This window comes from Amphiura filiformis, chromosome 1, assembly GCF_039555335.1.
Source record: "Amphiura filiformis chromosome 1, Afil_fr2py, whole genome shotgun sequence".
Taxonomy (NCBI): Eukaryota; Metazoa; Echinodermata; class Ophiuroidea; order Amphilepidida; family Amphiuridae; genus Amphiura; species Amphiura filiformis.
The window spans coordinates 2,204,981-2,228,467 of NC_092628.1; the positions used below are offsets into that span (position 1 = coordinate 2,204,981).

At 37.3% G+C, this 23,487-nt stretch overlaps 2 protein-coding genes across 2 annotated transcripts in view; both read right to left on the minus strand.

Moving 5' to 3' along the window:
- LOC140169461 (protein wntless homolog) overlaps positions 1–2,063 on the minus strand; it is an 83,245-nt gene extending 81,182 nt beyond the window's left edge. Inside the window, exon 1 of the mRNA XM_072192724.1 lies at positions 1,821–2,063. Within this exon, the coding sequence (XP_072048825.1) occupies positions 1,821–1,926 (106 nt within the window). The 5' untranslated portion in view covers positions 1,927–2,063. The remainder of the gene's footprint in view (positions 1–1,820) is intronic.
- An 8,994-nt stretch (positions 2,064–11,057) lies between these two features.
- Positions 11,058–23,487, minus strand: part of LOC140169470 (WD repeat-containing protein 36-like) — a 37,000-nt gene continuing 24,570 nt past the window's right edge. The window contains exons 14-21 of the mRNA XM_072192733.1: positions 23,244–23,352; positions 21,815–21,894; positions 20,898–21,005; positions 19,465–19,720; positions 16,382–16,495; positions 15,689–15,776; positions 14,162–14,349; positions 11,058–13,518 (exon numbers count right to left, since the gene is read on the minus strand). Of these exons, the coding sequence (XP_072048834.1) occupies positions 13,369–13,518; positions 14,162–14,349; positions 15,689–15,776; positions 16,382–16,495; positions 19,465–19,720; positions 20,898–21,005; positions 21,815–21,894; positions 23,244–23,352 (1,093 nt within the window). The 3' untranslated portion in view covers positions 11,058–13,368. The remainder of the gene's footprint in view (positions 13,519–14,161; positions 14,350–15,688; positions 15,777–16,381; positions 16,496–19,464; positions 19,721–20,897; positions 21,006–21,814; positions 21,895–23,243; positions 23,353–23,487) is intronic.

Consider the following 23,487-nt stretch of genomic DNA (forward strand, 5'->3'; position numbering starts at 1 on the left):
TTGCCTTCAGTTGCTAAATTTTCAGTGCAGTAGTTGTAGTCTGACTTTGCCCCTATAATATGTATATTTTGCCTGTAACCAATACTACTAGTACTACTAGGTATGTCCACATTGCTTATTATAGAGGGCGACGTTCAACTCAAAAAGCTCAAAAAGTTGCGACCACAGTAAATGGCTTAACTGTGTAATCCCCATAGGAAAATACAAAATTTTGAAATTTGGACACCAGAAACTTGGAGACGTAGTCTAAAATGTGCTGGTCCTTTATCCTTGATAAAGAAGTCATCATGCAGTGATAGTTGTGGTGAAAAATGATGCATTACTGGCTCTTTTGTAGTAAGTCATTGTAAGGCATTGTCAATGATGGCCGCAGAAAAATGAAAGATTTTACAAACAGACATTTGCTCATATTAAACTTTGTTGATATTTGAGCTACAGACATGGTTGACCCCTCATTTTTTAAGTTAAATGATCACCTTTTTAAATAATATAATTTCCATGTGAAAAAACCTACTTGAAAATTTTGTGATCATGCCTACCAATGGCATGCGGATGCACTATAATTTTTGAGAAAAATGCAAAAATAGGCACAAAATTGGCCAGGGGTGTAGTACCTCCTTAAAATGCTAAATTTTTCATTTCAGAAATACCAAATGACAATTTAAATGACTTACCTTTCACTTTTAAAAGGGCATTTCGTGATCCACAGCCTCATCCCCCGACTTTTCTCAAAAAAAGTTGAGATATTTATATCACTGGGAACCTCTGGCAACATGTTTATTTACAAAATATTTCTTGCAGATTTTGTTTAGCAACTTTAGATATCGTGAAATTTTAATTTTGTTCTGGTATACCAGAACAAAATTACAACACATTGTCTATGGAGCAGTAAATCCAAATAATCATACATAACTCGCAAACGCAAAATCGGAATCAACTGAAATTTTGGGAATAAGATTTTTTTTCGTGGATATCTACTGAAAAATACGCGATACGGTCATTAAAAGAGGATGCTAGGATCACGAAATCCTCCTTTAACTAGCAATTTATAAACAATTTAAATTTTCTTTACACTATACGCTGGGATCACTGAATGGGCCTTAAAATGAATGATGATACATTTTACATATCCTGGCTATTTCCATGTATTCATGAATAGACATGATCATTCATATCATATGAGTCAACAAAATATGACACTCACTTGCGGGATAAGAAAGAGCATTTATGAGTATAATTGGTTTAATTTTCTATCGCGGTTAATACCACTAAAAGCACAAAACCAATACAAATAGTATGCCATAAGGTAATAAGCTTTCATGCTTTAATTTAATGCAATTAAAGGCAAGCTGCGATGTCAGACATTATATCACTCATACATAAATTCTAGACAGTTCATTGGTTGATTACCATTTGCCATTTTTACCATCACCCACTCCGTGTGATAGTCTTTACCATCATGTGCTTTGCTGTAGTGCGCCTGCGCCAAACCGTGCGCTGACTCTTGGACTCGCCGATTTAGTTATGGGGTGGACCCCAAAATGTGAAGTATATCACCGCAAAACATGGTGTTATGTTGATGAATAAATGTATTTCCTATCTCAAATAGTATTTTAGTAATAGAATTTATGCATGAGTGATATAAAACAAATATTAACCGTCTTAAATTCGTATAATGGTCGAAATATAATCACTCGGTGAAAGATGTATTGTTCCATTCCACTCGCCGTTCCGGCTCGTGGAATGGAACAATCCATCTTTCACCTCGTGATTATATTTCGACCATTACACTCATAGACAGTTAATATTTGTATACTCACCGATAAGTCCTCCGAGTAGAAAACATACGACCTGCAATACGAACAGACCCGCGACGAACACCGACAACTTTTTGGTGCTCAAATTCTCCAAAATTGCTCCTGCCATGATCCCTTATTGATATCAACCAATTCTGAGATTTCAAAACATTCTAATAATGTTAATTGTTGAGTTTGTCGATTTTGTATTTCACCAAAATCAATCAGTTTCGAGATGGGTTTCACCCGTGTGTGACCCGTGCAATCTTGTTGATAACTTTGTTGTGAAGATTTAGTGTTGGGAGATATAAACAATACATTACTGTATTTGTATCGGTACCGGTACCTGAGCACTAAGATAAGAAAAAGCATTCCATAGGCATGTAGGCTGTATGGCTGTAGCAACGTTACACAATATTTTTTGTGGGACATGAGAGCACATAGTTTAGTCAGACATATCGAATTACATTCTGAAGACGATCATCGAAGAATGACCTTCTGATATCAAATAATTTTGATTTTCCCCCTGAAATTCGCGATTTAATACGAATTTTTAGTATGGCATATTCAAAATTAATATATATAATAATAATCATTTCTGTCCTCGTTATACCGTAGGCCTACATCTAATCATATTTAGGGGCCTAGACGAACCTAAAGTGTAGGCTATGCAGCTGGGAGGAACTTTTAAGTTTTGAATTTCAAAAGAACTTTAAAAAGCCGTCCATCATTTGAAAATTTTGACTTTGAATTAGAAAATTCGATAGGTGTCTGATGTGCTATCATGTCGCATAAATATATACCATATGCTTATAGGATTCAGGGGCTTGTGGGTCAGTCCCCTCAATAATTTGGGTGTGGGGCTGAGCCCCCACACCCAATAATTCCCTATGAAGTAAAAAAATATGATGGTGTTTTTGACCTATTTTTCGCAAATTTCCTGACACCAAGGAGAGAAACTCCCTTTGGGCAGGAGTCACAAAAATGTTTTGTTATAGGTCAGCCCCTCCGTGTTGAAAATCTTCCATGAATACTGTAACGTTGCTAAGATAATTATTTTAACAACAAAAATAGCCACTCCTCACCCCTGTGCGTGCAAAGACAAATTACTGTCCAAAGAATGAGAAAAGTTGCAAAATGCGAAGAAAGTTGACTTAAAATTCAATTGAGTTAGAAAGCAAAAATATAAGAGCTTAAAAGGGTAGGGGATTGAAAGATTGGGACGACATTTAGAGAAAAATAAATAAAAAGCGAATTGAAAAAGTAGAAAGGAAAAAATAGACAGAAATTTTGAGTCTTAAAAGACTCAAATGAACAAAGAAAAAATGCAGGCAGAAAAAATGGTGCCGATGCTAGAGCCTACATGTAGCAAAAGAAAGAAATTGATTCAGAATGTCGGATTTCTCGGATATCCATGAGATTAAATTTCCACGCAAAACCTGATTCTTTTTTTTTTTTTATGATTTCATCATGGATCATGTTTGATACAGAAAGCCAGTGATTTTTGCCTACACAGGGGGCCCGGCAGGGGGCACATCGAAACATTTTGGTGTCGGCTCCCCCGGAATTTTGAGGTGGTGGGTCTTTAGGAGTTGACGGCGTACCAATAAAAGGGGGTCTTTTGGAAACAAGTAAAATGGGGACTTTTGGAGTTGCGAACAGTCCGCCGAAATGGGTCTTTCTTGGCTTGAAAATCGCCTGAAAAAAAACCTTTCAGAGCTGATGATCAAAATCAAGGGTCTTTCGGAGCTCTATTGTCTTTCGGAGCTGCGAAATCCAAAAATCGGGAGCATACCCGATGGTCATTTGTGTTGAGTGCCGGGCCCCCCGCTAAAAACTCAGGTTTTTGGTCAATCTAATCATAAAAGTGGATCGTTTTGTGGCTTTTTGGCGGGGATTTTGGTGGATGAAATCATAGACGTAATTGTGGGTGAGCTTGGACCCTTGAGGCAATTTACAATCATTTGCACTGTCCAATGGCCGATCCAAGTTTTTGAAGGGGCACTCCTAAAAAATATCCGGCTCAAGTTCGCTTGCCCCAGAAACAATGTTCTCACAAGTTGTCAAACATTTTTGTTGTTGTCTGTTTTTTGGGCGTCTTGTTCAACCAGGACCTTTTCACTACGCTTTTCCAATGATATCTTCACAATATTATTTCGTGTGATTGACCCCCCCCCCCTGGCCCACCCCGACTCGTAAAAACTTTCAAAATTATTTTCTCGTATAAATGATGATTTTTTATCTAACCTTCAGGTGTAACCCACTTATTTACCATTGCTTGCATATTGCCCAACACTAAAAAGTTGTCGGCATATCAAAGGCACTCAAAAGCTTGAGAGGAAATCGCGCATGGTAAATCCTATAATTTTTACGACTTAAAAACTTTTGCGAATGACAATTTTATTTTAAATTTTGTTTAAAATACGAATTTCAGGATTGTTTATTTCCTTGTTTTGTGAAGTGTCAATGATGGTGACAAAGGGGTAACTTGGTAAGTATCAAAGAAAAAGATTCAGCAATTGACGACACGTCGTGAAATTATTTGAGCGTCAAGCTCAGATGACAATGTTGACGGAAATGATTTCCTGCTCTGATCTGTTTCCCGGATCTGTTTACATTCGATGCCGGTTCGTTTCGCCTATTAAAGATTAATATTTATTCCACCATTTCCAGCCTGCATAGGCTTTGGAACCGTGGTGTCGGAGGGGGTGTCAAAATACCCGTCAGCCTTCTCCCAGTGATCCCCCCTCACCCCCAAGAATGGTGGGTCATTCTTCGGTAAGGTGCCTAATTGCAATCCCGCCCGCAGGAATCATAACAAAAAAACGAAACATGATTTTATTTTTTGCAGTTGTTTTATAGTATTGACGTTGCTTTTATAGGGTACCTGCAGGTAATATGGGACCATTAAGGACGTTTAGCTTATTTGCATAAAAACTAAAGAAGATATGCCCACAAGAGATTGTTATGATGAACAACCTGTCCTATAAGATTAATAAAACAGGCAATGTTACCTTGTTTTTATGTTTGTTTGGACGCTATGACGTCAAAATGACGTCATCGTCAAGTGTCCCATATTACCTGCATGTGCAGGTAATATGGGACACTGTGTTATCTCTATGGTGAAAATCAAAAGTTCAGAAAATCACTCTTTTGTTCTAAAAACATTTTTGTTACATGATTTTGAATGTTAAATGCAAATTTCTACAAGAAAATTAAATTTTCTAAATAGTTTTGCTTTTCGCATTGACAATGCACACAATTTCCTATGTGTCCCATATAATTACCTGCACCCATTCAGTTGAAAATCAGAGAAAATAATCATTTATAAAAGGAAAGTGCCACTTGTCAGTGGAATTTTACCTGCTGATAAGCTTAACCCATCACCTAAAGATCATACAAAATGACAAATGCCCCTCAGTACCAGAGTTTTGGATACACAATCATAAAATGTGACGTCATTGATTTTATATCAGGCCAAAAAAACGACATAATTTTTTGGGCAATTTCACTCTTTTTGGCATGATTTCCAAGAGTTTGATACACAGACTCCAAAACTGCATTTCTAGAAGCACAATTGATGTCTCTAAACACTTAACAAATCAACTTAAAGTGTTTACCTTCTCTAAGCTACTTTTTGTTAAAATGAAAACAGGTGTCCCATATTACCTGCTGTCCCATATTACCTGCAGCTACCTATCTTAAAACATCAAAATGTTAAAAGAAGTTCTTATTTTCGAGAAAATTGCTTATACAGGGACAGGATGTCACAACCCCCAAAACCCATGTCCCGATTGGAGTCATCATAACTTTTGATGCTGATATCTTTCAGTGGATAACTTCAGCATCGTAAAAAACACCGAGAATGACATTTATTGTAGAAAATGTTATTGTAACGCATCTTTCATAGCCAGGAGTAAAAATAATTTCACCCATATGTCTAAAATTTCCTGTCCCGATGTTTGCGTCATCTACCGTCACGAAAATTTAGCTCCTTGAGAAAAAGACTAATTTTCCCGGCTAATTTTGTTAAGTCATTTGACCCAGAAAGCACAAGTGAAGACCTGAGTGCAAGAAGACCGTAAGTCCACTTGGCCCCTCAACATGTATACACTAACGTTACGCATAGTTTCTTAGGGTTTTATAATGTGTAGTGCATTACTACATTACTAATTACTAATGTGCTAATACATGTTCCAGGGTGAAAACATCATGAAAGGTTGTGAAAGATTTGTTTTGGCCCCTGAACATGTATAAAACATTACCAAAGTAATGTATACGAAACTATCTAAATGTAAAAGAGTGAAAAACTTCGGACTCTACATTTCATCCGCGATTTTGGTATAGGCCTAATGATGGATGGGAAAACCAACTCTGCGCCCAAATGGGCGCATTTTGGTACTAAAGTGCCCTTAAAAGTGCTCAAATAGGGCAAATTGGCTGAGTGATGGGTATAGCAAAAAGTAGGCCTATCATAGAGAAAGTCACCGTGGAACAACCCCCTATAGTACAAAATATTTTATACCGGTATGGGATAAGAAGGCTTATAGACAATGATAGAGGAAAACAGAAAATCCACACTTTTTGGCGATCTCCACTTTTTGCGGCAATTTTCAGCAAAAGTTGTTGATTTTCACCCTCACTCCCATTCCTGGTGCCGCCACTGGTGATCTCTGAGAAACGCCTGCGCCAGTGGTAAAAAAAGGGGTGTTTTCCCCTGAAAACTTCGCGAAATGAGATGCAAAGGGAGTGTTTTCAGTGCCGCCGACAAGGGGGGTTAAGGGGGTGCGTTACCCCCGGGCCCGGGGTCCTAGGGGCCCGACAAAAATAGAGATAACTTTAAATCTCTTTTCTTGCTTTGTTACACGGGCCAACTAAGGCATCTTTTCTTATCCATCCCGGGTATCCATCAGGCCTTAAGGTATCTCTTCTTTGCCTTTTTTACGGGACCTCCTTGATGAGGTCCCTTTTTTCTTTGCTTATTAAGCTTTTTTATGCATGCTCACTAAGGTCCCTTTTCTTCCTTTACGGGCCCATGGTATCTTTTCTTTACTTTTTTATGGGCCCACTTCGGTCTCTTTCGGTTAAGGTTTTCTTTGCCTTTACTGGTTCATTACAGGGTCTGATTGCTTTGCTCTTTAACGGCCCAAACAAAAGTAGCGGGCCTGTAAAAACAAGTAAACATGGTAAAAGAAACGTGCATTAACAATACAAGCTAGCCTTTGACACACTAAAAATATTTCACATGAGTTATGTTACTGTCTGCTTTTGCCACAATGATCATCCTCGATATAATGAAGACTTCGAGAAATCAGGAGAAGGCACAACACAATTTGCACATTTCCGCGCGCTTCGCGCGCATTTTGCCCTCCAATGTTCATTATTATTTGATCATTCAACTTAAAATGGGCGATTTTTCCAATTACTTCAATCTGGGAGCAAAAGCCTTTATTTTCGAATTGCAATTTTTTGCGCGCTTCGCGCGCATTTGTCCAATTCAACGGTTCATACTTGATCGTTTTAGCTTCAACTTGGCATTGAAATTGGCACATTTTCTGCACTTCGCGCGGAAGTTGTTCAGGGAAACTTAATCTTCATATGCCACTTTCAAATTTGTGCGCACTTCGCGAGCATTTGTCTCCTTCAATGTTTAAATTTGATTTTTGGCAGCTATAAACACGCTGCTTTGAACATATGTTCAAGCATTTTATACCAACCTCCCTCCCCATGTCACAAAGAAATTTACGCCCCTATGCAGCCCTACACCATCACCATCATCGCTCAGACCAAATGGGCCCGTGCGTTGATTTTACCCCCGGGCCCGTAACGGCTCTCGGCGGCACTGGGTGTTTTTAAAGTTCACTGACAAGCATGAATACCCGCGGATGCACGGAGTGCGGGGGCCGGGCAATTATACAGAATGTTTAGGACGTTTTGATCTATCTCAAGCAACAAAGGTTTTCAAATTCCAGGTTTTCTGCCTTATTCTGTAGTCAGATTTTCATAATTTTTGCCTTACGCTGACAAAAAAAGACCATCATTAATTTTAACTGTTTGCGTATATTTAGAAATCATCTATAGACCCTTTTTTTTAGAACCCTCACCCCTGACCCCTCTCGGCCCTCTGTGGGGTTTTCATGCACAAAACAGGGCTGGAAATTCAGATTTCTTCATCAAGGGGTGCACTTTTTCAGGAATAGCCCAAACATAGGCCTATGCAATTTTCCAGAACAGTGTCAATTTGAGCTACTTTTAGTGACACTTTCTGTCTTGCTCTTTACATTATGTTAAAAGGGCATTTCGCGATCCAAAGCCTCATCCCCCTACTTTTCTCAAAAAAAGTTGAGATTTTTATACCACTGGAAACCTTTGGCTACATTGTTAATGTACCAAAAACCTCTTGCAGATTAACTCGTTTAGCAAAAATATCGTCAAATTTGAATTTCGTTCTGGTATACCAGAACGAAATTACAACAGTGGCCTATGGAGCAGTGTAATACACATAATCATGCCGCATAACTCGCCAACGCAAAATCGGAATCAACTAAAATGTTGGGAGTATTCGCCACTTGCACAGTTCCGCCATTATGCACTATGTGCGGGGAGAGAGCCTCGAACTGGCAGCATACATGAATGGGAATTGAACCAGTCATATAACATTCTGTGTAAGGTTACGTAATTCTTCCTTTCATGTATGCTGCCAGTTCGAGGCTCTCCCGCATATAGTGCATAATGGCGGAACCGTGCAAGTGGCGAATAGTATTTTTCGTGGATATCTACTGAACAAGAGCGGTTACCGCACCATAGCTGAACCATGTGGCTTCGGCAGTATATTGTGGTATACCACTGTCACCACTCACCCGGGGGTCACACCTTCTTGGCATTTCGAGATAGAGACCCAAAATATAGATATTTACCAGAGTCTTATGAGGAGTAACACCCCCGGTGGGAAAATTATTTGGATTATATTTTTACTTACTTTTTTCTCTTTCATTTGACACTGGGCGGATTTTGAAAAGGACCCAAAATAGAAATAGAAACATGAATGTTGACCCAGGTCTTATGAGGAATGTCACCCCTGGTGGGGAAATGATTTTTATTATATTTTTTACTTTATTCTCTTTCATTTGACACCACTCGGGAGGTCATACCTTCTTGGAATTTTGAGATATGAAAAGGACCCCCCCCCAAAAAAAAATATAAATATTGACCCAGATCTTATGAGGAGTGTCACCCCCCGTAGGGAAATTATTTTTATTCTATTCTTCACTTTTTCTCTTTCATTTGACACCACTCGGGGGTTAAACCTTCTTGGCATTTTGAGATATGAAAAGGACCCATATGAATATTGACCCCGGACTTATGATGAGTGGTACCCCCGGGTGTGGAAATATTTTTATTATATTTCTTTATGTTTTCCTCTTTCATGACACCACTCGTGGGGTCATATCTTAGTGGCATTTGAGATATGTCCATGGTTAGTCAGTTAGTACGCTAGTAAGAAAGCTAGTAACATACACTAATATAGGCTGATACCATTTCATGGTTCAGCAAAAATGTCATAAAAAGATGCTACATGTAGGACATAAGGATCACAAAATGCTCCTTTAAGCTTCTGTTTTAACAGTGATTGCATCTATTCTGTTAAGTCTACATCTTCCAATCTTTAGCCTAAAATTGAGTGGGACAGGGCTTGCATGCAGTGGCGTAGCCAGCACTTTTTCAGAGGGGTGAGGGACAAATTAAAAGGGGGCATCTTTTGGCGACAACATCAATTTAAGGTACAAATGCGTGAAAATTTTGCTATATTGAAGCTAAATTGGCGAAATATGGTACAAATGAGGAATAAATTCGCGAGAAGCGCCCAAGAATTGGCAGGCTTTTTAGATTAAAATGGCAAAATATGAGGTTAATTTGGTCAGAAACACAAAAAGAATCTTGCATATCGGGGAAGCCATCATCCCACAAGGGGAAAGAGGGGTGGGGGGACTTTTCACAGGGGAGCTGCACCCCTGGGTACGCCACTGCTTACATGGTAAGGGAGAGGAATACATCCTTGTAAATACGTTGCACCATAATTGCTAAATTGAATTTTTACATGTACAGGGTGTCCCAGAATGATTTATACCGGGAAAGTTTAATTTTTCTAGGTATGAAGAGCATTAAACTATTGGTAGTATTGTTTCCATTTCTAAGATTAACATATATTTAGCTTTCTTAGAAATTTTAGATTGTAGAAATTGGACATTTCTAATAGAAGTTACAGGATATTGCGTAAAAATGGAGAATTCCAAGTTATGACAAAACAACCTATTTTGAAAACCTGTAAAATTTCAGCACAGTTATTTGGAAAATATTATGCAGGTATATATTTGTTGCATCCTGTTCTTACTTCTACTAAAAAGTCGATATCTATAGATTATTTATGATGTTACGAAGCAATCCTTGTATGGAATAAAGGATTTGTTACGCTTGAGTGACCTTTTATACTATTCTTTATTTGGCAGTGGTTTTGAAGACAACTATTGTGGTGTGTGAGTTTCAACATTTGAAATGCCAGCAGAGATAGATTTGTCATAAAAGTAGGTTCGTCCTTCGTGTCACAGCATGTATTTATGTCCACAATATATTATTAGCAAACCAAAGGTGTGTGAGTTTCATCATTTGAAATGCCGGCAGAGATGGATCATATAGAGAAGGTTCGTTCTTTAGTGTCACAGCATGTATTAATGTCCACAGTATATTGGCAAACCCACAGCTACGTAACGGAGAAGATTAAAATTTGCTGTGAAGTATCCTTGAGGAAGTTATATTCTCTGTAATAACCTAAATATCTGAAGTCATATTGAAATGTTTCACTTAATCCCATATCAAGAATTATTCAGTGTTGTAGGCTCTCCATCTGTGCCAAATTTGATGTATTTCCTATAAAAGAATGTAGGATTTCTCCAATATATTGCACAGTACGGCAAGACGATGGTGATGAAGGATCCATGTGTTGGGGTGCCTTTGCACTGAAAATTACACACACCGTTTTCATCCAATTTCAGTAATATCAATGTCACGCCAAAACGAACCAAGCTATTTATATGGAAGTCACAGAATAAGTATAAGTTGACTAAATATTTTAAATATTTTTTTTCAAACACGGTATAAATCATTGTGGGACACCTTGTACGAACAGTTTAGTAAGTAATTCATAATTTTACCTGAAGCCAAAAACTGCAGCCAATAAGACTCATCCAAGCATTTTGCAATACATGGTTTAGTGATGGTTTATTATTACTCTGGAGAACAATTGACTGACTGAATACTTGTCAACATTTGGCTCCTAACATAATTATGTACCTGTGTAAAGGTAAAAGTTCAGAATGCCAAAAATTGCTTCCCCTCTCAGGGTGCCCAAAATTGCTTTCCCCCACCCTCATCATGCCAAAATGGCTTTCCCCTTTCTTTCTGCCTGCCCACATCTCTGCCCTCCCCCATGAAAATGTGCATATTTAAGCATTCTAAACTGTTTTCCTTAGCCTTTTTAGAGTGTTTTATTTAGGAGGTGCCCCATGAATGTTTGCCATTTTGCTTGCCCACCCCCTTTTTTTATTTTTGCTTGGCAAAATTGCTTAGTTACCCCACCCCCTTCGGCTTGCAAAACTACCCCCCCCCCATTGAACCTCCCCAAGGTCATAATTAACTATTCCCACAGCCCACCAACATATTTGGAATCATCAAAAATAGTTCCTTAAATACTTCAAGTGTTACAAAAACTAATATACATGTACATAATACACATACATCAATTTAGACATGACCAGTTCTGGTTCTAAGCCTGTGATTTGTAGCAAATAGCTGTCCAGTTGAAATACATACATCCCTTATGGTAGACATAACTACACAGGGAGAGTAGATTTTAAATGGAGCCACCCTTTCAGGTAACCCGTACCCCAATTTGAAATTCAGACTCCCTGTGTTGAAAATTAAGGTCCATGTATTTCACAGTGGATAATTATTGGATTTCAACTGGAACAGCCCAATGAAGAGCTACAATGTTTTCTAATGTGAAAAATTCATTGTACATTATCATCAAGAGATGATGATTATGGTAAGTCCTAAATTCAATTTCAGAGAGGCCTGACAATCCATACAAATGGTATATGCAATCTTACAGTTGTTAAGTCCCATCTGTAAGGCGAGGAGACCAAAATTAATTTTCAATAAAAGTGGTACCACTACATAAAACAGCCGCATATATGGTGACTTTATTAGATTTTGTTTTTTTAATTAGTAATGACAAATATTTTATCCAAACTTATAGAATGGTATGCAAAGGTTATAATAAAACCTTAATATGCCTGGTTAAAAACATTTTCATAACATTTTAAAATATTTTAACAAGTTGCTACATATATTAAAAAGGCAGAAACCCCTGCTGTATAATATATTAGCTAGGGAAGTTTTCAGTAACCTTAATGAAAATTATCAAAAAAGTGCCTATTCTTTTGTGTGTTTACGTCCATCAACTGTCACTTGGTAGTCTTGACACATGTCTAATGGCGCTGCCCATAGCCACTTGATGAATTGTTTAATTTGAATTAATCAATTCAATATTATAGACTGATAAAAGAAGAGTACAAGAAGTTGGAAACTGTAGTGGAAATTTCAATTGAATGAGCACAGTCTGACATAGCGTGACGATTTTTTTACGTACACTGCATGATGTATGCCAGTGTGTGCGACCGTGCGTGCGTAACGCGGAAGTGAATCCAACCACACCAACGCACTCGTGATTGGTTAGTATTATATCCAAGGTCATGCATTTGCGTTGTCGTTTGAAATACGATCACGGTTGGATCAAATACACCTGTTGTAAGAAGTGTTCATTCAACTGAAATTCCTAGTATAGTTTTAGCCACTAACAATTGAATACCTGAGTGGAAGAAGGGCACAACTCCATCAAAACTGTTTTTGAGATATTAAGAAAAAACTTAATATTTGGAAAAGTTTTATAGGCAGAATGTGTTCATCTTCAGGGTAACTTTAATACATGAACATACAAAATTACATACATTCATGCTGTTATAACATAATTACGCTGTTTTATGTATTTTTTACATTCAAAATTATATATGTTTCCATGGCAACGGTACAGGTCTTAATACAAGCTGGAGTTGGGCCCTTCTTCCACTAATATACTGCAAGTGCATGTTCCGTAAGCAGATGTGTTATAAATAGCTACAGAGATTTGGTAATTGTGGAAGTAGGCCCCAACTTCATGGAATTGGGCCTTTCTTCCATGAAAACCATGATTAAGTCTATGTGGAAGACTCTTTAGAGAGTGGATTTTGGCTCATCTTTCACACACAAGGAAGAACAACCTGCTGGCAATAAAATGCTGGGTCTAACTCATTTTTGTAAAAAATTGGACCCTTCCACTCAGGTATTCAATTATTAGTTTTACACCTGACACAACCAATAATATATATAATTGCAACGATATTACCATGGTTATCACCACACTTCTACAATAAAGCCTAATTTGTTGGCATGACAATGCTGGTCATGTATGCTAATATGTTTATAATGCAGCATTTTTCAAGAAATTTATCAAACACAGGCTTTGGTTGAATTCTTTCTGTACCCGTAACCATGACGATGATTGGTCCTCTGCTAATTCTGATAACGTAGTAACCAATGATGTGTCCTTAGACAAAGTGTTACCATGGAGCTGAAATAAGGAAACACATAAAAGGAAACCAGGATAAATATTACTGCATTTAGATTAGAGCTGCGAACAAATGGAAATGATGTATGTACTGCACAGTGGTTCAAATTGGAATACATTGTGTCAAACCAGTTCTCTTTTCGATATAAAATAAGTATCATTTGACCTCTGTTATATTACTGTTATTTAATTAATTTAACCATTCCTACATGTATGTAAAACCACTGCACGTTTTAGAGAATAAAAGTTGACAATTTTGGTATGCACTTTTTATTGTGTCAAAGAAGTTATGCAGTAAGTTAAAACTACAAGTAAGTCATCGATTATCACAGTACCGGTGCAGCGAGTCATTGTGTGAGTGTTCAAGCTTTCATAAGATGTGTGTGTCTCCATTAGGATTGAAGAAATGTTGAAAAGCAGAAGTATATGCAGGTTCAATATTTTGAGTAGTTCTATTGTTGAAAATGATCTGAATCACTACAAACTATTTTCAAGAACTGAAATAACAAAGATACTGTCATGAGAACTTTCCTGTACGTAGTCTATAATGAATGTAGCCCATCAACATCTTGTTCACAGCTTAGATTCAACACTGCATAAGTGTTGCTGCACCCCCCAATCCTGTAATGAGAGAATTGATGCTCACCTTTAAAAAGAGTCCTAGATAGGCCTGGGCTATCTCAAAGTTCTGATTAGTTGAGAAGATGTGTCTCAAGAAGGCAATAAAATGCTGCATAGCTTGTGTAGATCCAGTGTCCTCATATGATAATGAACGTATCTCAATGTCAATAGATGATGGGTTCAGCTTCTTCAAATAATCCACAACTGGCTCATCTAAATGGGTACAAGAATGACAACCATCAATTTATAAACTTACCTACAATGTACAGTAGATATTTCACTTGAATGAACACAACTGCTAAACACTTTTAAGTGTTTAGCAGCTGTATTCATTCAAGTGAAATTTCACAGAGACAGTCATCACACTGTTTTAAAAAACAGTGTGATGACTGTCCCTGTAGCACTGTGTGATTAAACGTCCAAATGTACGTGTGCGTAACTTGGAAATGAATCCAACCATGCTAACTTAGTATTTTCATTATTGTATCCAAGTTGTGCATTCGCGTTGTATTTTGAAATATGCGACATACGATCACAGTCAGATCATGTACAGCTGTTGGCAGCTGTGTTCATTCAAATAAAATTTTACTCTAGGCAGAATTTCAAAGGATCCCGTGGGTTACTTTAAATTTTCTGAACAGATGCCAATTAGAAAACAATTTCCTACTAATATCTGAGATGAATATACTTAAAGTATTTGTCTCAGCTAATATATGACATAATCTGATCCATGGAGGCTAAACAAAGCATTTTTGAAAGTGTGTAGTTTTGTGTTGTCTATTATGTATTTTTTACTCGATATTTTTGCTTTTATCTTAATTTCAAATTTGCTGCCTTTGGCCTCCATGGACCAGATTGTGTCACATATATTTATAGGCCTATATACCATTTTGTAGAATTGAATGAGGCTTTAAACAATGTATCAAAAGCTTTCTTGAGAACTGTAGTGAAGTGGTTATTTTGGTGCCCTGTGTTAGAGTCATGTTTTTACCCAAGTCCTAATTCTTATGTAAATGAATGAAAACTTAACTATGATTCAAGACCCCCTCGATCCCCCACTCCAAAGATCGATATCTATTCCTCTAACAGTATGGTGGTGTGTCTTTCTTTTCTACTAAAATCAAAACTGATCTATAATCACTTTGTTTATTTGAGGATTTTAGTATGAGAGATGGCCACTGGGAGAGAATAAGTCATGAGTGATACCTATTCTCACAAAATGGGCTATACCATTTGAAATCTGTCATACCCTGTGGATCCGGAAGATTTAATAAAGGTCTTCTACAGAGGGACTATGTTTTTCACATAATAAGCTTGGGTTAATTACTTTGAATCTTATAATGCCCCTGTGTATGGCTTTACCTATATCTCCTATAACTGGAGGTTATCCAATTGTCTATTCTATTTGAAACGCATACTCCCTCTGTGGGAGACCTTAGCTATATCTTCCAGAGGGTGGGTGGATTACAAATGGAATACCCAATGAGCAGAAAGTTTCCTGAGAAGAAAACAAAAGGGGCTCATTATGTAAATCAAAAAACAATTTACTTACATTTCTCTGTCTCTGAAGCATGCTCAAGTGCTTTATATAAGTCTGATTTCATTCCAATAAATGCTCTCTTCAGGCGCTTTGCTGATGGCTGGATTGAAAACAAAATAAGCATTTATATTGACATTTTTTATAAACAATATGTTTGAATACAAAAAGCCCCATATTTCATGGGAAATGTTTTGAATAAAATCTTTTCATATCTTAAAGTAACACAGAGATTTATACACAGATGCATAGAAAGGAAATGAAGAACTGAAGGTAAATAATTTAAATTTGAGGAGAAAATGATTCGTTTTTATAAATCACAAAAGTGAATTTTACTTTCAATTCTAAAAATTAAAAAACCACTAGTATTTACTTATCATGACCCAAAGACAAAATAAAGACAAAAACTGTTAAAATTGCATTTTTATTTCCCAATTATGCTTTTATATCTAGTATTTTACCCATAAATCACCCAGACTTGGTTTTCAATCTCTTTTGCATACGACAGGGGTATTATGGAGATTCAAAATGTTTGGGTAGGACTTGTGAGCATATGCTCATATTCTGATTACTTTTGAAATACAAATGTAGGACCATTACAAAGTTGCTCTTGGAACAAGAACATCTAACTGTGTGGCTTCAGACATATTTGACTAGTTTTTTGCATTCTGCTCCCTCATGAAGGAATATCTTTGCATACTAACTTACCTCATCATTCTCCTCTTCAGGAGCTGCAAATGTTGGTGTCAGACCAGCAATTGTTGGAAGGAAAAACGGTGCTGCTTTAGGCACTTTAGGTGGTTCTGTAGGCTTGTTCCTTTTCTGAAATTTAATAAATGAATAAGCAAATTATTAAGTATTTATAAAACTCTGTAGGCTGAAATCAAACTGTCCATATCTTAATTGCCACTACATACCCTATTTAGAATTCTAACCAGAGATGTAAGTAGCCTTAATAAAAATATATGAAAAGTATTTTTATAGGGAAGCATAGCAAGCAGAGCTCTTGCCCATCACAACTGGGGTCCAGGCTAAGGGCTCCTGGTGGGGTCCAGGGGCAACACCCCAGTGGGGTTTGAGCAGGCGAAGCCCCCAAAGCTCCTGGGCTTCTACACTTAAAAAACCCTTAGGAGGCCCTTCTAGAATAGATATTTTACATTCATTCTATCTTTATTCTGGTAAGCTCTTTCAATAAATTACAGTAAAAAACATAGACAGAAGCTGAGATAATGCATGAGTCAGAGATGCAAACATCATGAACATTGGGAAATCAAACTTGAGGATTTGATAAGAAGTTACCATTAGTGAAAAGCGTTGGATATCCGCTGTCTAGTCAACATCCATTATAATTTATTGTTCACAATCTTGATGTTTAACCCTAACAAAACGTTGATGCTTTTTCACACAAATTTCATGCACAAATTGTGATTTAATTATACTTAAACATGTGCACACACTCATAATCATTATTAAAGACACAGGCACACAGTAGCACATGGTACGATACATAGATGGTAAATAATTACTGCTTTAGACCTATGACCTAGGTTAGTCCAAATCATCCAATTGGAGGTGCCCTTTATAGTTTTTCTTTCCAGACGGTGATTGCGAGATTTATTTATTATATTACAGAAAAATACTAAAATTACGGAAAAATATGAAAGCTTTGGCAAATCTGAAACAAATTTTGTATAAATACGGAAATTGTACATCTCTGTAACCAGACCCAAGATATTTTGTTATCTCTACTCTATCTAACCAGTATTTCTACTTCACATTCAATTATTCCTAATGATGCTTTGTATGCTGGTCTTATAGGCTTCAACATGAAAAGTTCTACTTTTAAGATATTTTCTCAAAAATATCAAGAGCTATCTCAAGAACCATGGACCAATACCAGGCTTGTTTGAACTCATTTAATGCATTTTAAATATGGTCATGAAAATGTGAAATTCAAAAATTTTGTAAGAAAATTTGGAACTTGTTGTCTGCAGTCAACATTCACGTGGAGAGTGCTAACTCTTATTCTTACACTAAGGCATCCCAGCCAACATTCACGTGGAGAGTGCTAACTCTTATTCTTACACTAAGGCATCCCAGCCAACATTCACGTGGAGAGTGCTAACTCTTATTCTTACACTAAGGCATCCCAGCCAACATTCACGTGGAGAGTGCTAACTCTTATTCTTACACTAAGGCATCCCAGCCAACATTCACGTGGAGAGTGCTAACTCTTATTCTTACACTAAGGCATCCCAGCCAACATTCACGTGGAGAGTGCTAACTCTTATTCTTACACTAAGGCATCCCAGCCAACATTCACGTGGAGAGTGCTAACTCTTATTCTTACACTAAGGCATCCCAGCCAACATTCATGTGGAGAGTGCTAACTCTTATTCTTACACTAAGGCATCCCAGCCAACATTCACGTGGAGAGTGCTAACTCTTATTCTTACACTAAGGCATCCCAGCCAACATTCACGTGGAGAGTGCTAACTCTTATTCTTACACTAAGGCATCCCAGCCAACATTCATGTGGAGAGTGCTAACTCTTATTCTTACACTAAGGCATCCCAGCCAACATTCACGTGGAGAGTGCTAACTCTTATTCTTACACTAAGGCATCCCAGCCAACATTCATGTGGAGAGTGCTAACTCTTATTCTTACACTAAGGCATCCCAGCCAACATTCACGTGGAGAGTGCTAACTCTTATTCTTACACTAAGGCATCCCAGCCAACATTCATGTGGAGAGTGCTAACTCTTATTCTTACACTAAGGCATCCCAGTCAACATTCACGTGGAGAGTGCTAACTCTTATTCTTACACTAAGGCATCCCAGTCAACATTCACGTGGAGAGTGCTAACTCTTATTCTTACACTAAGGCATCCCAGCCAACATTCACGTGGAGAGTGCTAACTCTTATTCTTACACTAAGGCATCCCAGCCAACATTCACGTGGAGAGTGCTAACTCTTATTCTTACACTAAGGCATCCCAGTCAACATTCACGTGGAGAGTGCTAACTCTTATTCTTACACTAAGGCATCCCAGTCAACATTCACGTGGAGAGTGCTAACTCTTATTCTTACACTAAGGCATCCCAGCCAAATTTGTTTGATCTTAGGACAACATTCATGTGGAGAGTGCTAACTCTTATTCTTACACTGACTAAGGCATCCCAGCCAAATTGGTTTGATCTTGGGATTCACAATTGATGCTGCTTTGATACTTACAGTCAGCACAATAAAGGTTGCAGTTCATGAATCGTTAACTTATAGTCAAAGTGAAGGTTGATATCAAGGTGACCATAATGACCACCAAGGACAATTTCTTTAATTTGAGATGAAGTCAAATTATGCAGAAATAACCAAGCTATGACACTAAAACGGATAGAATGTATATATTCAAAGCTTACAACCATATTGATTTATACACATCATGCATGTCATAAGAGCACATTACAATACACTCATTTAATTATGATGAATGCCATGGACAACTGGCTATTCTAGTTGATAGATATCCATACACCCCCTATGGAAGACATGACCTTAGTCTTCCACACAGGGGGTGTAGGTTTCATGTGGAGTCACCCATTCAGTTAACCCCATTTGAAATTCACACTCCTGGTGTGGAAGATTAAGGTCATGTCTTCCATAGCAGGGTGTATGTATATCAACTGGGATAGCCCAATTTATCAGTCTCAAATCAGCAACTTGTTGTCTGCCGTCGACACCTGCATGGAGAGTTAATTATGTGTTCTCTTGTGATAGCCTGCAGCTGATTACCTTGATAACATCCAGGTGTATAAGACTTTGCCATCTGGAGTTTGGTAGTGTTGATAATGTGACAAGATCCCTTGATATCTGGTCTGGAGACTGGAATTCTTCTTCCATTGGTTCAGCTGCTTCATCACTTGGTTCCATGTCCTCATCTGTTTCTTGTTTGACCTGATATGATGTACCAGGAAGCGCCACCATAGTTGGTGTGTAGTCACTAGGTAACGGTCTCAATGACACATGGCTGTATAAAGTCTTATTAGACCTACAAAGAATATACATGTATATTACTAGGGATGCCCACTGTCCATACAGTTTCCACTAGAACGATTTTTCATTTACTGTGTGCGTGCACTCACACACGTATTGTCTATGGAGAATCTGATCGATACAAGAAATCCCAGGCCTGTTAAATGGCGTACATACTTGTTTTTGATCCAAATGTAGGCCTATATCAGGGTGTTTCAAGAAATTCCTGATTCCACGGAAAACATTAACCAAACTTTTTCCTGATTGGTCAGTAAATAGAGAGGACCTTCCTCCATGCAGAGATCAACTTTTTTTATTGTAAAATTTAATGAGATGAGAACTACAACAGGTTGAAGTGACACCATTCCGCGCATCAGGTGTTCAAACGCAATTATTTCCGAATTTGGAGTGAATCAGACAAGCAAACTTACATAGTCATAAAATGTAACTATTTTTGAAGACAAAATGTACAGGATGTTGTTATAAGCAAATATAATGTTCCAGATAACGCTAGTTAATAAATGCATTAAGAAAAAGTACCTTAAAATTGCACTTTCTGTTAGTAATCCTTTTTGGACTTTAACTTTTTAACATGTTCTAGCAGCCCTATATAAAACCGTAACACTCAAAAGGCCATATCTCTGGAATGAAACGTCCGATTAAGATTATTTAAACGCCAAAATGTTTCTTTCATCAATTCCCAGCCAATAAGTTAGGTCTGAATCAATTTAAAAGTACTTCAATTTTTAGTGGACATGCCTAATATTACAAAACAAACATGCATGTGCATGAGATTCTCAGAACACAGTAACAGAAAACATGTCTCAAATTGTCTACATGTATTTAGATAATAATAAAATCAAGGTTACCAACATATCACATTGTCAACAAATAAATAAATTACACTGGTGAATCACAAGTCAATATAATGATAAAGTAATCACTGTTATGAATTGTACTCTACTTATCCAAATATTGTTATCAATCCTCTACACAATCAATTTTCATGATTATTTGGAATACTTGGCTTGTTTGTATTCATTTTAATGCATTTGTCATGCTGGTTCCAAATATGGTCATGAAAATTAACAATTCTGACATTTTTGAATTAAAAAAAAAAAGAAACTTGTCGTCTGCAGTCGATGCCCAGGTGGAGCGAGTTCGAAACCAGGGAGTGGAGAGCATTCACTTACCAGAGATAAACTCCTAGATCATCAATGTGTGTGGAAGCTAAGAAATCACCAGTAGGAGACAGAGCTATGCTGGTTGCAGCTGAGTCCAAAAGGAAACAATCAACTAGTCTGAAATTAAACACCACAAAGGGTTAGAAGCTTTAAAGAAATCGATCAACGAACTGGATCATTCTGCTGATGAAGGTTGTAGTGTAAACAACCGAAAATTTCAGATGAGCAACTTTATGTGTTGTGAACAAAAGTTCATACATACTCACGATATAACGACGTTTCTGATTGGATTTGCGCCCTTTTTTGCTGGTCATAAATACCGTTTATGACCAGTACGCAGGGCATAAACAAGCTGCGTCACGCAACGTTGGAACCCAATTAACACGATCCACGATTTGGTAGTGTTGCGTACACGCGCATGTCACCGCGCCCATCTCACGCGGAGCGCAAAAGATAACGCGTATCACGCGTTGACTCCCGGCCGTTGACCTCATGAGCCGTGCTGCTTCCTGCAAGTAGGCCTGCTCATTTTCTTCCAATTTATGAAGGAAAACGGTATGGAAATGTTATTTAAACTTGTAAACCCTTATTATTTTCATCTGTATTGAATTGCTAAGAATGTTGTGTATGTATGAACGGGGTTCATTTATAGGATTTCGGGCATGATCGCTATTTATGCCCTAGGGCATAAACAGAGATCATGCCCTCAATCCTATGAATGAACCCCTAATTCAATTCTTCATTTATTTGTTTGTATTTTGTGTATTTTTAGCCACATTTCATATAAAAATGTCAAATAGCAAAAACAGTCCCCAGCTAGTAATTTCCGGTAAAGACTAGTAAAGAGACAGTGATTGGCTAGCCTATTCTGGCCTGTAAAAGGAAATCATACTATTGGTCAATCAGTGTATCAATTGCTACATTACCTGCCAGTGGGCATATCCCATGTTCTTACAGTACAATCCATTGATGATGACACAAGCCAGCGTGCATCTTGACTAAATGTCTGAAACAAAAAAGATAATATCAGGAGTTACCTCTCTTGTAAAATATAATATGTGACACGATCTGGTCCATGGGGGTCAAAGGCGACACATTTGAAACTGAGATAAAGGTAAAAATATGGAGTAAAAAACAATAAAATACATAAGAAAGTAGACATCAAAAAACTTCATAACTTTAGAACCAAGTATGCTGGACCTTTGGTGTTTACAGTAAATGATAGCCTATTGTATGTATAATGTAATAATTACAGTAACTCAATTATCAAAAATGCCTCCTTTGGCCCCCCCTCCCCCGGACCAGATCGTGTCACATATCATGAGATATCTCTCTTGTAAAAGATAATATCATAAGTTCTCTCTTGAAGTAAATAATATCATGAGTTATCTCTCTTGAAAAGGATAATATCATGAATAAACTATCTTGTAAAGGAAAATATCATGAGTTATTTCTCTTGTAAAGGAAAATATCATGAGTTATTTCTCTTGAAAAAGACAGCAATGACCAAACCCACTTATGCCCATAACACCTTGTAGATTGGTCACATATTTAGGAACATTTAGATTTAACTAACAAAGAACTTGAAAGATAACCAGAACTAAAGGCCATAACAGGATTCACTAATGACTCTGGGTTACCTTGGCTACTGAGTACCCAAATGGATGCTTTATAAATGAGGAACCATGTAGGACCATAGAGGTACATGCAAGCCATATGCTTCAACATAAAAAGTTCCAAGTTTTGTGATATTTGGAGAAAATATCAAGAGCTATCTCAAGAACCACTGAACCAATACTAGGCTTGAGTTGTTTGTACTCATTTTAATGCATTTTTCTTCTGAAATTAAATTTGAAACTTGTCTTCTGTAGTCGACATCCGCATGGAGAGAGTTAAGCAATAGGAGGGGTTAACTTAGAGTCCCAAGTTTACCGTTTTCTAAAATCCATTTTCCGTGTTGTAATCCGTGTTGTAATATTTGTAAATCCGTGTCATGAATAAAGCTTAAAATGTATAAACTATGATATTAATATCACAATAAAGTGTTCAATATCACAATCAATATGCTCTGATTTGAATGTTCTCATGATAATAGGCCAACTATTACGATGTTTGGAGGGATATAGGGGGTTCATGCCTCGGTAATATACCTTTATTTTGGTATTATTAAACAGTCTTTTTATCATAAAAATTGACATACACAACTCATGATTGTTTTTAACATTTATTTCTCTTATCTTTTAACAATTTTTGTCACATCATATAAAAATGTAATTTTCCGTGTTGTACCTCCAATTCCGTGAATTTCTTCCATTTTCCGTAAAACGGAAAACTTCGGACTCTAGGTTAGCTTACCAAGTCAGTAATCTTATTTTGATGTCCACTAAATCTCCTGACCACTCTTCTTAGTTCTACATCTACCACATGTACGGTAAAATCATCTGTATTCACTGCTAACATAGAACTGTGAGAGAAAAATTACGTAATGATTCAGTGACCAAATATCAGACAAAAAAGGATCTGCGAGTGAATAAATATGGCAACCTTATTGGAGGTGAATTAGTCCGCAGGGTGCTTTCAGTGCCAACATAGAACTGCA